This window comes from Aspergillus vadensis, assembly GCF_003184925.1.
Source record: "Aspergillus vadensis CBS 113365 unplaced genomic scaffold BO88scaffold_8, whole genome shotgun sequence".
NCBI classification, from domain to species: Eukaryota; Fungi; Ascomycota; class Eurotiomycetes; order Eurotiales; family Aspergillaceae; genus Aspergillus; species Aspergillus vadensis.
The window spans coordinates 101134-116900 of record NW_020292046.1 but is presented as its reverse complement, the minus strand read 5'-3'; the positions used below and the strand labels follow the sequence as shown (position 1 = coordinate 116900).

Here is a 15767-nt window from a genome sequence, read left to right as displayed (position 1 = left end):
TTCCAACAAACGGGCACTCATGGGTTGACCGATCATTTCAATCCCGCCAGAATGTCTCGTCTGGAGGCTTAGCGGCAGCAACAGTCCAGCATTACCTTTCTCTCCAGCCTCGTATAGCCTGCTAAATTTATCATCCTGGTTCCTTGTGTGACCAATGACATGGGCACGTCGGAGGGTGAAAGATAGGATGAGGAGGAATAAAGCTCAGCCATTCCCTCGCTGATCCATGAACAAATATTGAAAATAAAGAAATAATTAATTGTCCTATTCTTTCATGTTCCGCGGTTATTTATAGAGATAATCTTATATCTTACTATTAACGTGGCAGCAGGTACAGATTTTCCCATTAACCTAGCCTAGCCTGGCTGTTAACCACTCTAGGATGTAGTACGTAATTCCTTGGATTGTCTTTGAAAGAGAATTATTTATTTGATTGTTACTGAAGGAATCTAATACTAGAAGAGCAGCTAAAGTACCATATGCGTAGATGGTTGAACATATTAAAGGACATAAAAGAGGACACAATGAAAGAATATAATGATTCGGAAAGAGTTCAGTGCATGCCACTACGCAGCATCCGGCTCTTATGACATGCTGTTGGCCCTCTTCGCCCGATATGAATGACGTACTCCCGTATCATGTTTTATATAATCGTCAGTAAGCCCGTCCCGCAGATCTCTTAGATACTTGCCGAACTTCCCACTTACCCGTAGAACACGCGTTAAATGGGAGTAGCAGAACTTTTCTTCCTTAAACTGGGCCAGTTGACGGGCAATAGTAATCGCATTTCGGATCTCACGCCCGTTGATATCTTCTGCGCCCAGTTCATCCAGGTGATCCAGTACATCTTCTATGTCTACATTCTCCGCGTCTACCTTTCGGAGTCGATGCATAAAATTGCGCCAGATTTTTCGCCGCTGGCCCAGGGTCAGGTTCTCGTAGTGAAGAGACAGCTGAATGCGAGACTTAAATGCTTCGTCAAATGTTCCCACCCGGTTTGATGTTAGAATTAGGATCCCGTCGTGGTATTCAAGCGCTCGTAGGAATACGGAGACAACAGCGTTGCGATTGAGATCACGGACATCTCGCTCCTCCAGGAAAACGTCTGCTTCGTCCAGAAGAACAACTATAATGCCGAGGTTAGTTTCCTAGCCAGCAATAGGCAAAGATATTTGGCGGGCACAGAACCCACCACAGTCCCAAAGCTTTGCAAGATGGAATGCAGCTCGAAGGTACTTTTCCACATTCGTAGCCTCAATGCCCACGTCCCCACAGGTGATTCGAAACAGCGGCTTTTCTGCAAATTCAGCCACACCTTCCGCAGTGAATGTCTTTCCTGTTCCTGGCGCGCCATGGAGAAGTAGGATTAGGCCGTTTCCCTTGCCACTTATAGAGTCCGTGGACTTCTGCGACTCTATCTGCCTGGTAACCAACGCTTGGACTAATTCTTTGATTTCTTCGTCCACTACGAGATCCTGGAAAGCCTGCTTGTTCCAGTCAATGTCATAGATGTAATCAACGTAAAGGTCAGCTAGAAATAACGACAATCAGTGGACAGTTCGCGCCTGCAGGTTTCGGAGTATAGACGGGTCGGCGTACACCATGTCTTGTGCAGCATATTATATCCCACGATGGTCGGCGGGAATAATAACAGATATAGACCTTGGGGAGGCTCATCACGAGACATTTCCCGTCTGCCGATATCAGCTCGGAGATGTGAGCGATTTATAGTCGTATCTGGGTGTAGTTTTCTGTAGGTTGAGATATCGACATAGTAGCGATCCTCCGTCTGCCTTGCTGTCAGTTCCGCTTTGCTTTTCTCTAATTCTTGGTAGAACAACTACTCACGATATCCAGATTTTCTCCAGTAGGCATTCTATATGTAATGTATCTTCTAAAGCGGATGGACCAGAATGTTTCCCCTCGACGCTCCAGCGTCTTTCGGACGTCAGACGGGAGATGAGATAAGGGGATATAGCGAAGTGACTTGATAGGCACTGTTTCACTTTCGTGTCCAACTCCAAGGTCGAAGGAAAGAATAGCATTTGTTCGTTCGAAGTTCCCATCAAAACTCAAATAGGTCACTGGAACCCTAAAGTGGTATTGTAATCGCTTGATTGGCCTCTTTACCCCTTTCCTAGCTGTTTGATTCTGGCCCGATGATTTATATTCCAGAATCTCTTCTTCATAATTTCGTCGCACTTGGTTGACTGGTTCGGCCCAACCTACGGCGAGGTAGGCCTGGGTTCTTGGGCCATCCAAATCCACAAGCACATCTCCTGGTTGGATAAGATACTGGATAAGGCGACTAGAAGTGCGGCCATGCGCAGCATGCTTTGTAACGCTCGCATACTCGAGACCATGACTAGCGTCGATACTCTCATACAAGAGGTCAAAGAGCCCTTGAGCTTGAGGCTCCAAGCCGGATCTAGCCTCCTGCACATAGGGTAGTGAGTAGAACATGAACAGATATGGTTCTTGGATATCCTTTCCAGCATCAAAGTCTGGAAAAAATGAAAAGAAACCGGGTACCCGGCTAACAAACTGCTCAACAGCATCAATCATAGCTGCTGCTACAAGTCTTAGCGTCTGCCGCACCGGAAGAGGCTGCTTGAATACACCGTCGCTGGATTCTAAAAGGGATGTATCTCCTGGCGGCTGTGAAATATAATACTTGCAAAAGCAGAAAGCGATCTCCGGATGTTGGTCAATGTAATAATCGGTGCTGCGGATGGGGTTGCGCGAGTACAAGATAGGGGCTTCGCCGCCTCCTTCCCATCGCGGCTCATCCAAGTAGAAATCTGCATCATCAATGCAGTAGAATACATGTGGCCTGTATGACAACGGCGCTGGAATATCTGGATACGGTTGAGAACCAGCCCTTAGTCTCTCATTCTCAAGCCGGAGTGACTCAAGTTCCTCCAACATCGCTTCTCTGCTTGAGCGCCGACGGGTGATTGCATTGTCTGAAGGTTTCGATTTTGCCCCGCGGCTCATCCCCAAGGAGCGATAGTAGCCTCTATCGGACTCTTCACTATCTGACGTAATAGAAGAATTCCAGGACCTGGTATCGGTGTCAAGTGATATCATGACAGGAGCACCGCGAGTCGAGGTTGGCCTTTCTGTTGCTATGGGCTGTTTCAAGACGAGTGCAGTGTCTGGCTCATTGTTGTTCTGAGATGTCTTATCTCTTGACAGCCGATGGTGTTCGGACAGCGGCTCCAATCCTTTTGGGTCGTCCTCGATGCTTGATGGAGGTACGCTTGATGTGTAACGCACCCGTGGCGGCGTATATCCATCATAGGAAGAAAGACGCACTCTTCTTTCCATGTCTGAAATGTTTCGTCTGCAGGATGTCATATAACAAGCGTATGAGCCCCGAAGAGGGTATATGTGTAAGGCGCAAATACTGATGTCCGGTGGGTATCGAATCCCCCCGCACTGTTTGCTGGCAGCCTTGTCAAGCACAGCCTCACCACCGTCCTAAGTCACGTGGAGAAGCTCTTTCAGTGGGGGTTTCGCCCGAGTATATTCTGCTGCTAACTATTTCCCTCTAATCTCTCTCTTCAACTTCGACAAAGTTCATGCCCCGCTGCTACCCGTTTATAGGTTCCGTTACGAGGTGAAAAAGAATGGCGCAGAAGGCCCGTTTGTCTTATGATGATTACACAGTCGGATGGATTTGTGCTCTGCCGTTGGAGATGGCCGCTGCCGCAGCAATGCTGGATGTGCTCCACGAAGAACTGCCTGCGCAACCAAATGATCATAATACATACATCTTTGGCCAAATTGGCCTCCATAATGTTGTGATCACTTGCTTACCCAGCCGAGAGTATGGTATAGCATCAGCCGCGACAGTAGCTACGCAGCTGAAGTCCAGTTTCTATGCCATTCGGTTCGGCTTGATGGTGGGGATTGGCGGCGGGATACCCAATGAAACAAACGACGTACGTTTAGGCGACATTGTAGTCAGCAGTCCCACAGGCATCTACGGTGGAGTAGTCCAATACGACTACGGGAAAGCATATCCTGGACATTTTGAACATACAGGGACACTGGATCGGCCGCCACGGACCTTGCTTTCAGCCTTGGCGAAACTGCAAGCCAGCCACGAGGTGCAGGGAAGCAAAGTTTGCCATTCAGTAACTGAGATGTTCAGGAGAAATCCCTTCATGGAGAGCGGATATGCACGCCCTCAGTCATCGGATTACTTATTTTTGTCCGACTACATCCATAGGTCACGGGCAAGTTCCTGCATTCATTGTGACTTATCAAGAAGTGTCAAGCGCCCCAAACGAATTTCTAATGAGCCCGTGATTCATTACGGTTTGATTGCGTCCGGCAACAGGGTCATCAAAGACTCCTGCCTGAGGGACCAGCTCGGGCGAAAATTTGGAGCCATATGTGTTGAGATGGAAGCTGCAGGCCTGATGAACACGTTTCCCTGTTTGGTAATCCGGGGAATCTGCGACTACGCAGATACCCATAAGAATAAAAGTTGGCAGAGATACGCAGCGGCCGTTGCAGCGGCCTACACTAGAGAACTCCTTCAGGTCACATCAGTTACAAGCAGTGGTATCCCCCGGCATGAGTCCAATAGTAATTATACACCAAGTCATGACTTGCATATGAGAAAAAGCATCCTGCACAGCACGTGCATGTCATTCACAGGTGTGTTAGGATCCCGACATAGTAGCTTTCGGGCATGAATAACTGATATTTCTTAATTTTAGAAATGACAAATAGCCGGGCGACGAGTTATGGCATGGCGATCAACACTAATCAATCACTTGCCCCCCCCAAGCGTGATGAGATCATTGAAATTCTCTGCGGGCCTGGCAGTTCAGAGCATCTTAGATCGTTACGAATTGTTGCGAGTTCCTGCAGGATTCGTACACCTTGCAAAAGACTTCCACTCACGAATGCATGCCATTTCTGGTTATGTCCACGATTCAGGCGTTGGCAATATAGCGATAGAAACGACTTGGTCTTACTCAACGGGAACTATAAAACCCGATTCTCCGTCCGGTCCACACTAGTCAATCTGATTTCATGCCTTAGGCAAAAACGGGAACCGGTTGTTTGGGTGCTGCAAGCCGACAATCAAGGCACGAGCGAAGGTGCGTTTACCACGGATGTCTTCAAGAGCCTCGCGTGTCAGATATTTCATTTAAGCAAGCACCCACAGACTGAGAGCGACGCCTCAGCATATTACGCTCAGGCTCGAGCTGATGGGCAGCAGATGCAATGGCTAAGCCTGCTGGGAAAGGCTATGTCGTCCCTCACTCAGCTAATCATGGTAATCGAAAGGAGCACACTTGTGGATTCAGAAGATAATCCATTGACAGAGGACACCTCATTGGTAGCATTCTTCTTGCGCCTTATCAAAGAAATAACTCAGCGGGAATGTAAGACAGTGGTGAAAATCCTTGTTGTGAATCACAGCAGCCACTTAGCCAGTACTGAAGTTAAAGTCGCCCAACGCAATCATCTCCTCGTTCCAGCAACACAGAGCCATACAGTTGCAGGATCTGTCACAAGGTCCTTACCATGGAGACTCAAGCGATAATAGCTGCCGACCCAGCACCATCAACGTCACGCAGTCACCTATCACTAATCCACTGGGGTGGTGCACCGTATATATAGCGTCATTAGTATATACTTAATCTATATGGACCACACTTCTAGATATTAACGTAACTGATGGTCGGACAGGCCACATCGTTAGACAGGCCATGCTGCTATCCCATATAAAAGATGTTTTTTTTTTTTTTTTTTTTTTTTTTTTTTTTTCTTTTTTTTTTTTTTTTTTTTTTTTTTTTTTTTTTTTTTTTTTTTTTTTTCCCGATTCTATGTTTTCTTTAACCAATAGTACACTTTAGAAGCTCTGATCTTCTAGATAGATCCTCTGTATAAGAATGAATGTCCCAAATCTTTTTTCCGGTTTTCAAAAGATTAATGCACATAGCTATCTCGTGTGTCTATTGTGGCTCTCTGGCAAAGGCTTTTGACAATTTTGTCCCATGGTTCTCGGACGGTTTACTCTTGACAGTCAGCAAGGAGCCACCTGATACGCTCTATACATCATCCAGTGTTACAACGGATAGATTCAGTATTAGATAAGATGCACTAGATGAAACATAATCAGCATTCTACAGGGGATAGATACTTGGCAACCTGCCTGATACCAGTATTGCAGCTACTCAAGGCGACTGAAAGATAGCGTGTTACTAAGTGACGAAGCTGAGATACCCTCTATAGATATAGTATAAATAGAGATTTGATGATCGAACACTTAGACATTCTACCGTTATCAATTGTTATCAATTGTTACAACTACGTCTATATATCGAGACAGAGAAAGATGGGTTTGAATATTTCGAACTTCTAGCGATTTTCCGCATACTAACGGATTAGTATATTGGCAGAGAACTATAGTACCAACTCTAGAGCTTAGGGGCTTAAGCACGTGAAAAAGGAAATTATAATCTTTTTATATGATATTTATTCTTCTAGTCTTATAGTAGTTCAGATATCCTGTGTTTAATTAAAAAGAGTCTTTTATATAGTATTACCAGCTGGGCCGCCTAACCGCGTGGGCCGCTTAACCGTACCAAACAGTACTATCTTTCAGGTCGCTGCCATATCTGGTGTTTTGCTAATCAAGGAACTACCGGCATTGGCACACAGATTAAATATTCTTTTCTTGCCTAACTATCGAGGTGTCTTCAACTTCTTACGAACTGCTTATTACATGACTGATTTGTTTTTCTGAAAGGGACGAAAGACTCTACTTGTTCGTAATGGTGGTGCTTACCGTCACGTGAAAGTACATGGGGTTCACTTGACTGCTCACAAACGGTCAAGTGACCTTTGCAACTTATCACGTGCTTTGAGCCCCTTTTGCCAGAATCATGTAATCACAGAAATGATCACATGACTGCGGTCGCGCGGTCGCGGATAGGAGTAGGTGCAGTCTAAGCCAGGATGTTCAATTTGTATGTTTATATCTATTCCATATCATTCCCAATATTTTGTTTTCTCGAGTAAATGATCAAGGTGGATTTGTAGACTAGAGATCTTTTACCGAAGCACAGTGTTCCTGACGCTGCCTGTAATTTCGACCACAACTTTTGCCTAAGGCATGATGGCCTTTAGAGGCGGTGAGTATTCTGCAAGATACAGCGAATTATAGTAGTAGGCGGTGTAAGCGACCGCGAGAACAGGAGCCTTTCCTGATCAGGTCAACGTGTTCAAATGTATGCCTGGTGAAAGGGGCATCAATGATTGGCATCCAGGCACTTGTTGATGCTTATCATCTCACCATCCATGCCAGTATCACCAGACGTAAGAGCCATATGCATATCATGACGATCTACAGCATGCTTACCTCTCGTATGTTTAATGTTTTGTATAGAGATGCCAGACTAGGCCCTCCAAAGCATTACTGCGACCAGCCTTGCCTTTTGCATACCACTCAGACCAACATTCACAACACTGAGCATTCACTGATGACAACATTCTTATCATCAGGTGCAATACTTGTTACACTTGAGCTGTTACCCCCTTCTATTCCTATTCAACACACCAAAATCATCATATAATCTCATCTTCTAAGCTGATAACCACACCTCTCCCCTCTCACCACACACCGCCATCAGGCAAAAATGTACTGGACCAACGAAGCCAACGCCAAGGTAAGCGAGAAGACCCGACACATACACAATCTATGACAGACACAACTGACAAATGAAGCTCTTGGTTGGTGTATTGGAGCAGATGCGTGGGAAGCTCAGGCTTGATTACGAACGACTTGCCACCCACATGGGCAGCGGTACCTTGAACCCTAGTATGAATCCAGATTTACACCAAAGCTAATCGAGACAGACTGCACCGCATGCGCGATCGAACAACAGATAACAAAGCTCAAGCGTCAGGCGAACAACTCCAGTCCCACCAAGAGCACTGCCGGCAGCTCGGGTGACAAGTCGACCTCAACTACTACTCTGTCTAGTAACCCCATGAAGCGACAGCCTGATATCGCTTGCAATTTTCACAAGCGTCCGGCTAAGAAGACCAAGTTGGATGATAAGGATACACCCGTCTCTCCTACTAAATTGGTAACTGTAAAGCGGGATATCGAACCGGATGTCGTCTTGGTTAAGACAGAGACTAAGTCCATGGTCATGGAAAAAATCAAGGAGGAAAGATCGTGATTGATCCCAGGTCAATATCTCTCTGCTAGATATTGGGCGCTGGGTTAAGGGAGGAAACACCGATGTGAAATATGTTTTCTTTGAAGAACAACACGAATAGCTGAAGGACTAAACTCATACAATCAGTCTAATGTTTGAGTAGAATCACAACCCGCTGCTCGGAACGTCTCATGAGCCATCAATGATGATTCCTGTCCAACACCCTAGGTTCCTCGGTATGATTCTAGAGGAAATAGAAGGAATATACTCTATATCAATGTAGACTACTAAAGCTAGACGATAATAGTCCACCTGGGATGAGCATGTATGTTTGCTCTGTAGCTAAACCAAACAGTCAAAGTAGACATTGTATCAGTTACTCAGATCTGAAAAGAATAAGAACAGTCCATCATCACCAACTCATTGTATACTACTTCCTGTAATTATAGCACACTACCTACAATTGCTACTTGTTGCTCGCTGGAAACATTCCCATCAAAAATGGTCAGCCACTATAGCAGATCAGTAGACAATATCCTCTCCGTTGACAGTCTCTATTTTTCGTTTGTTATCTCTACTCCCACTGCCCTTTGCTTGGACTCTTCGTTGCCTCGAGTATCTCTGTGTCCTGGGACAGTCTCTATCATAATCCTTCTCTTGTAATCATTAGCTATTTGCTAAATTCTACCAATCATTATGGCCTGTAATAAGCATATGTTGTACCCTGCAGCCACTTCAGTGCCGAAAGCCAGAGGTAGAAGTACAACCGGAGATCATTGCGGAAAAACTGCTGCGCCAGGCTGAACTGCATGTTGCCGAGCCCGGGGTCCGCCGAGTGTCGGTTACTGTGGTGCTCGTAGACCTGGGTCTTTAAGATCTAGCGTGTCTCTTTGTGTCACTTTGAGGGTCCTCGTTATCTGCAAGGTGGCAGCGAGGCTGCGGAGTGTCAGTGTGGGCAGCGATTCTGTTAAAACAAATATTGACGAGGCGAAACAAGTATCGCCCGTTCAGGTAGCAAGATAAGCTTGATCATGGCCTTCGATATCCATCAGCTTTGTACATGGTATACTGTGATATGGTCACTTTAAGGATATAATTCGACCAAATGACTTGTTCTACCTGCAAAAGTTGATGTAAATATTGATGGTTTCCCATCATAATCGGATGAGAGCTATATTTTGTCATAGGAGTTTCTTGATGGCTAGCCCCCTTTGTAGCAGATCAGCTATATGCGCAGCGGATCATGGAAAGGAAGCACAATGGCTGGGTTGATAAGTGCCGAGCGCAGAACAATCAAGGTAGTTCTGTTCTTGACTGTGTGCTGGCTGTGATGTTAGTAGAGACATTTTTCAACTGTTCTCCGTAGAGTCAAGGATTTCGAGGAAAAGATATACGGAGTATGAGTGTAGTATAATCTTGAACTAATATTCTTTTGAGACAATTCATATTGACTGGTCTTTTGGATCTAACAGAAGATTCTTTGATGGCCGAGTACAATGAAAGGGAAAGCAGACGTGAACGGAGGAGAAGGGAGCTTTATATAACTGCTAGACGTAGTGTGAATACGAGAAGACTAATTTGGAGAGTGAACAGTAAGATTATAAGTACGTGAGATGAATGGAATGACTGTAGTGAAAGACAACTTGTCAATAAATATGTGACAATATCCTAGATAAAAAACCTTATCGAGGAGGATATCTGAATGTGTAGGCGTATACATCAACTATAGCCATGAGAAACTTCTTCTTTGTAGTAATTAAACTCGTCTAGCTCTATCCCCAGACTACCGAAGAGTTCATCTCTCAAATCTTCTGCACCCGACGCATCTCCCCATCAACAGCCCGCAACAGTACATACAGTGTCTCCAACACTGGCGTAGGAACCCCCAACTCCCGCCCCTTACGCACTGGTGTACCAACGATCACCTCAATTTCCATCGGCCGGTTATTCTCCCGGTCGATCTGCATACTCGTTCGGACTGCCCCAAGACCTTGAATGCGTGCCAATTGGGTGTCGATCAGATCATCCGGGAGAGGGACGCCCGCAGCACGAGCCACAGCTACGGCCTCGCTCATGAGTCGTCGCGTGAAGGGAATGGCATCAGCAGAGGATTGTAAGAATGCTTGTGTGTCCAAAGCGGTCAGGGTCGTCAGGGTGTTCCAGGCGCAGTTCCAGATGACTTTGGACCAGCGGGTGGGTTGGATGTTGTCGTGCACCGTGTGACGAGTCTGACCTGCAGCGAGGAGGCCAGTGAAGGTGTTGAGACGCTCAGCCTCCACAGCATCTGGAACGTTAGGGTTCGGGTAAAGGCCGAGTTCGGTGTCTTCGGATGTGGTGTGAATGACGGTGCCTGGGGTGGGCTGGGATGCTCCGACCCATGTCTGGGCGGGGTTAGTGGGGCTGGCTGTTGAAGACGTTGAGGATTGGGGAATAGACATACAACGCAGGAGATGATGCTGCAGGATGGGTAAGCCTCGCGGAATGGCTCTTCGTTCCCTACGCCGTTCTGGATAATCACGATTGTGGTGTCCTTGCCAATTGCCGGTTCTAGGGAATGGACGGCACTGGCTGGGTCAATGGCCTTGTTGGTGCAGACAACATAGTCGACTGGGTGGGTGAGTTCTGAAGGCGAGCGGACCACTTTGCGATCGGGTTAGTTGGTGATGCTGGTTGTGACTGCGTGAGGGAGCAGTTACCGTGGTCTGGATAGAATCGATGCTCGCCGTGGTTTGCACTTCTTAGAAGGATGCCCTGTGTGGTAGTGAGTTAAGGGTTTTTTTGTTCGAAAGCCACTGTAAGAACTGACATTCTCTTTGACGGCTGCGTAGTTGGACCGGGCAACCACGGTCAGACGAACTTTGTTACTGCGATGCAGAATAAAGGCGTAGAAGGAACCAATGCTACAATTCAGTTAGATTCATCGCCAGGCAGAGAATTGGAGGAGATTGCATACGCTCCCAGCCCATAGAGAAGGACATCAACCTGGCTGGCCATGAGGAAGAAATATTGATCGAAGATAAAATTAGAGGCTGAATTGGCTGGCAGGTGAGTAAAAGAAGTAATACTTAGTAGGGATAGTAGTAGTAGAGCCAAGCTATAACAGATGCGGGGGTGCTTCCCCGCTCGGAACAAGTCCGAACTCGTCGGGAAAGTTGAAAAGGCGGTTGAACCCAGTAAGATGCTGCATAAATAGGGTAAAGTCAGAATTTCTTTTCAAATCTATGTACATGATGCAAAACTCCGAACCACCCCGGTCTATCCCGTTCGCCATATTTTTGTGGTATAATAGTACATCCGTAATCATATCGCATCATTCATGATGATCAGGCCCAGGATCAGCTCTCGACTCCCCAATGGGCTGCATCTCGATCACTTCGGGCCCTTTCGCTGCGTCGGCTCCTTCATCCGGTGGTTTGTCGACCAGCCCAACCGCCTCTTCGTCGACAGCATACCGCCACCGCCCATCCGCCTGTAGGAACATCCGAAACCCATATCGCTTGTCCAGCCGAGTCAGATGCTCTCGCCGCTGCTCATTGGTCCAAGAATAGGTGTTGCGAAAATCACTTAGCATGCGGCTGTGCGCAACCCACGGAATGATCGCTCCAATGGATCGTGGCATCCGGGGGCCGCGGAAACGACCGCGTCGGGTGCCGAAGACGACTAACACGACCAGCGTGTCTAGCGCAATGATCACCAGCGCCATGGCCAGCGAGGGCACCGACGGGACCATGGTCCACGTATTGGAGATCTCCGTGGCATTACCGGCCGACACCACCTCATCCAAAGGCACCAGATACATGTTTCGCCAGATCGTGAAGTAGGTGCTCCAAACCCACTGATACACAACCTGCGACTGTATCATCAATTCCAAGGCGTTGAGCGGAACAATCTTCTCGTGCTGCCGGTAGAGACGGGCCACGAGAAACCCTGCCCAGTCATATGACGAAACATAAGACCGGTTCCGTCCCGGTTCCTCCCCCACGAAGCTCTGAGGGATGGCGGCAAAGACCTTGTTAAATTGGCCTAGAGCCATCGTCGCATTTTCATACATGGTTCCCGACGTGGTTTCGGTACCAGGAATTGGGTCTATGTCGGATATCTGACCCCGTCGGTCAAAGGTCACGGAGAAATTTTGAAGTTGCACATGTGGTTCACATTGGAGGGCAATGGTGTTGTCATCGGTGAAAGGTGACTCCGAGGTATAATTCCACCGTCCAACCACCAGCACCGTCGACATCTGACACAAATCGGTGTCCGTGTCCGCCACCGGAGAAAGAAAGTGGATGGAGAGGGCAATGGCGTCGCTGGGGCGTACTAGCGACGTCATGTTAACCCTACATTGCCGGCTGACATCACGGGACGGTCGATAGACAAAAAAGGTATCCTGGCCGTCTTCTCTCAAGTTCTGGGATGTCTCCAAGGTTTTGCAGTCCAGATCACTACCGATTCCGAGCGTGGTCGCCCCGTACATCAGGTCAGGGTCCGAGTCGGTGTTCTTGATCGGAGCAAATGAATAGTTCGCAGACATCCATGGCAATAACGGTACACCGCTAGTGGCGCTGTTCTGGATCAGATCGAACTCCGTGAAGTCCGGAGCGAAGTCTGTCCGTAGGAAATGAGAGTTGCTGTAATTGACGTAAAGAGATGTTGACGGCAGATAGGACTCCGTCAGTCTCTGCGTGAACAGACCACCGGCAACAACAGTCAGCAGGATGTTGGCGATGCAGGCAAGTGAGACGAGGCTTAGAAGGGTATGTCGATTCCGGACGGCTTTTCTTAAGATCGACCAAGGATTTTGTGACGCATAATTCATGGACAGCGACGTTTGAGCCGCCACCATGCCGCGCTGAAGGTGGACCCACGGCTCCAGAATGCTGATGTTGCGAAGGATCGAGTTGCATAGAGCCGCCACGGAAGATGCGACAACAGATGGGAGAAAGGAAGTTATGGCCTGCAGTAAACTGGAACTGGACTGGGACAGATGTTGAAAACTCCCGTCGTGGGCAAGAGTAGCTGCCGTCACTCCCATCACAGCGATGACGGCAGCGAGGAGAAGAAATTCGATGATGAAAATGGGTATTACCAGAAAATGGGGCATTGGGTCGACACGTGTCCGTAGTTGCTCACTGAGAGTGACCGGGGAACCTGCTCTAGTTAGCTTGAATTCCACAGAGCTTGGAGTATATGGACTGACCGTCTGCAGTTATGATCTCGAGTCGGGGTCCCGTTGGTCCCTGTTGCCATCGAAGCCAACAGTTTCGCAAGACTTGACGTAGCTGCCGTGTCGAGAATTGGTGAAATTCGGGCTGAGGATTCGCAAGGATGTTGTAAGGTGTGAAGACATCAGTCAACATGCTACACATGGCACCAATAGAGCTCGGGTCACTCTGCAGGATGTTGGGGCGTGTTCCGTAAAAGTAGAGGAGAGATATGGTGAGACAAATGGCGATCGCCAAGATCACCTCAGAAAACATTGAGGCGAACGACACTACTGCGATGGCGACTTGCGTGGACTCCCGTTGGGCCGGTGCATTGGTCGGATCCTGGTCGGGGTTAAAGAGCCGACTCATTGTAAGCACGAACGTCTCCGCTACACTTCGTTTGACCTTGCTCTCGAATTCGTCCGTCGTCATGACGGTCGATGCATCCAACACAAGAAGCGGCTCGAGGTCGCCCAGGTCCTGGCTAATCACAGGCAGCTCTGTGACTGTAGTATCACCGGTGGTCTCATTCAATTCGATAAACAACATGTCGCCCGTATATGGTGCTCGCTGGGCCAGGAGATCCTGGAAAGCGTCGATGTTGAGCTGGTCTGTTCCCAACTCCCGTTCGGTATCGGGGTATCCATAGATGTTTGTAATTGAGCTGTTAGCATGCATGGAGACTTTGGCCTCCGCCTGTCGATATTCTACCTTGCAGCCAAAGATGCCGGCAGATGAAGTGAACTCGGAGCCCAACTGACTGATGCTATTAGCTCCAGCCACCGTGGCATTGACCGAGATGACGACTCCATATAAATCATAGGGATCATCGCAGCCACGAGTGGTAAAGGACTTCCTACGGCTGTAGACAGGTTGCGACTGATTGTTCCACACAGGCTCCCAGTACCGAACCTGCAAGTAATCGGTTGTCGGAAAGAAAATATTGCTATAGTGAAAGTCCAATGTGCATGTCTCGTTCGTCCCGGGGATATCCTGCAGCTGCACGCCCGTTACGTCCCACGAAAGAATGGGTGGATCGCTCGATGTGTCATTGATAGAGACAGATAGGTGGTCATGTGCTACAATGTTGCGACACTCCATTTGTGACCAGTAGATAGTTTGATTGAGCGTCCAAACCGTACTTTCCCGCCGGTCTTCCATGCTGATTTCGACAGGTGCTACTGCGTAGCTGGAGGACTGAGAGCTATGCAGGTTGTCACGAGCAGTAAGGACGGAGTCCAGAGCCAGGGTGTCATTGCTTTTCTGCGCCTTGATCCATACAGCCTGGGTATGTAGGTCCAGCAGCTGGGGCCAAGTCTTGATGTTCTCGCTGTTCACGACGGTGATTTCACGGAGTTCGAGAAGTGTGCTCTGCAGAGCCGGGAGGAGCACGCGGATGAGCAGGGTAGCGACAGACACGAGCAATACGACCCAATGGCCTCGTTTGGCTGAGGTGAGTGGCGTAAGAAAGGACTGACCGAAGTTGTAGTTGATGAAGAGAACCGATGCCGGCGCTCCCTCCGGGCGAGAAATCTGGAAGTATGGCTCGAGGCGAAGTACATCATAATCGATGAAGGTCCACAGGGTGACAAGAATGAGGGCAGCAATGATGGGAAGATAGTTGTAGGCGAACGACTGGGCGTTAGACACGGTATCGGTGTCGGGAAAAAAGTATAGACCTCCATACTGATCGCTATACCGGCGAAGTATCTCGAGCGTGATCAGCATCGCAAACATGATCGCCGCAATCCAACAGAGGTATGCGGGACGCAGGGCAACGGGCCGCCATCCCCCCGAAGCAGTAGGTTTTCCATTATGCAGGCTGGCGCGGATGAGGCCAAGATGCTCTAAAGGCATGAAACTGAGTCAGTCCGGCTGGAAGACGTGTAGATAGCCAGTAGAGGAGCATGCGATGGGCAGGGTTAGACTTACGGGAGATATACAGCCGGACATCGGACAGACTCGTTTCCAGGCCTCCGAACATGCTTGAGGGGCATGCTCCTTTGGGGGCAAACGGCGGTGTCGGAGGCGGACCAGATGCTGTGTCATCGCCCAAGGGATGGCTCATGGAGGGAAATCGACGGGGCCACGGAACGGGTTCATCTCTGGAGATGGGTGATGCGACAGACAAACGGAAAGGACATGGTGGAAGCTGCCGATAACCTTCCTAGCGACGTGACGAACGTGATGTAGGGGATTGAGAGGGGGGAAGCGAAAAGGAAGAAGGAGGAGGAGGGGGAGGAGAAGCAGGCGGAGTGAGGAAAGAGAGGAACGGCGAGAAGAGGCCGCGAGGATGACGATCGACGTTTGAATCTCGCCGGCAATTCTTGATTTGCGTAGTCGGTGGGGGTCACGGGCTGCGGCAGGGGGG

The 15767-nt window shown here is 48.5% G+C and overlaps 5 protein-coding genes across 5 annotated transcripts; 2 read left to right on the top strand and 3 right to left on the bottom strand.

Moving 5' to 3' along the window:
- Nucleotides 1-584: 584 nt before the first annotated feature.
- On the bottom strand, nucleotides 585-2928 carry BO88DRAFT_337732 (ATP-binding protein; the record flags this gene model as incomplete). Its single annotated transcript, XM_025702951.1, has 4 exons — nucleotides 585-1126; nucleotides 1193-1531; nucleotides 1600-1789; nucleotides 1849-2928. 4 exons carry the CDS (start codon nucleotides 2926-2928, stop codon nucleotides 585-587), a joined length of 2151 nt encoding a protein of 716 aa, XP_025563981.1.
- Nucleotides 2929-3566: 638 nt separating this feature from the next.
- Nucleotides 3567-4709, top strand: BO88DRAFT_385970 (Pfs domain protein; the record flags this gene model as incomplete). Its single annotated transcript, XM_025704767.1, has 1 exon — nucleotides 3567-4709. Exon 1 carries the CDS (start codon nucleotides 3633-3635, stop codon nucleotides 4707-4709), a length of 1077 nt encoding a protein of 358 aa, XP_025563980.1. The 5' UTR covers nucleotides 3567-3632.
- Nucleotides 4710-7278: 2569 nt separating this feature from the next.
- Nucleotides 7279-8392, top strand: BO88DRAFT_434414 (uncharacterized protein). The gene is made up of 4 exons (XM_025709480.1): nucleotides 7279-7347; nucleotides 7418-7697; nucleotides 7756-7834; nucleotides 7888-8392. The coding sequence occupies exons 2-4, from the start codon at nucleotides 7668-7670 to the stop codon at nucleotides 8214-8216; spliced, it is 438 nt and encodes a 145-aa protein (XP_025563979.1). The 5' UTR covers nucleotides 7279-7347; nucleotides 7418-7667; the 3' UTR covers nucleotides 8217-8392.
- A 1461-nt stretch (nucleotides 8393-9853) lies between these two features.
- On the bottom strand, nucleotides 9854-11235 carry BO88DRAFT_403813 (ketopantoate reductase family protein). The gene is made up of 5 exons (XM_025706454.1): nucleotides 11149-11235; nucleotides 11002-11095; nucleotides 10892-10946; nucleotides 10636-10835; nucleotides 9854-10576 (listed from the first exon to the last, which is right to left on the bottom strand). Exons 1-5 carry the CDS (start codon nucleotides 11187-11189, stop codon nucleotides 9998-10000), a joined length of 969 nt encoding a protein of 322 aa, XP_025563978.1. The 5' UTR covers nucleotides 11190-11235; the 3' UTR covers nucleotides 9854-9997.
- Nucleotides 11168-15726, bottom strand: BO88DRAFT_403812 (DUF3433 domain-containing protein). Its single transcript, XM_025706453.1, has 3 exons — nucleotides 15329-15726; nucleotides 13390-15243; nucleotides 11168-13340 (listed from the first exon to the last, which is right to left on the bottom strand). The coding sequence occupies exons 1-3, from the start codon at nucleotides 15378-15380 to the stop codon at nucleotides 11506-11508; spliced, it is 3741 nt and encodes a 1246-aa protein (XP_025563977.1). The 5' UTR covers nucleotides 15381-15726; the 3' UTR covers nucleotides 11168-11505.
- Nucleotides 15727-15767: the final 41 nt, after the last annotated feature.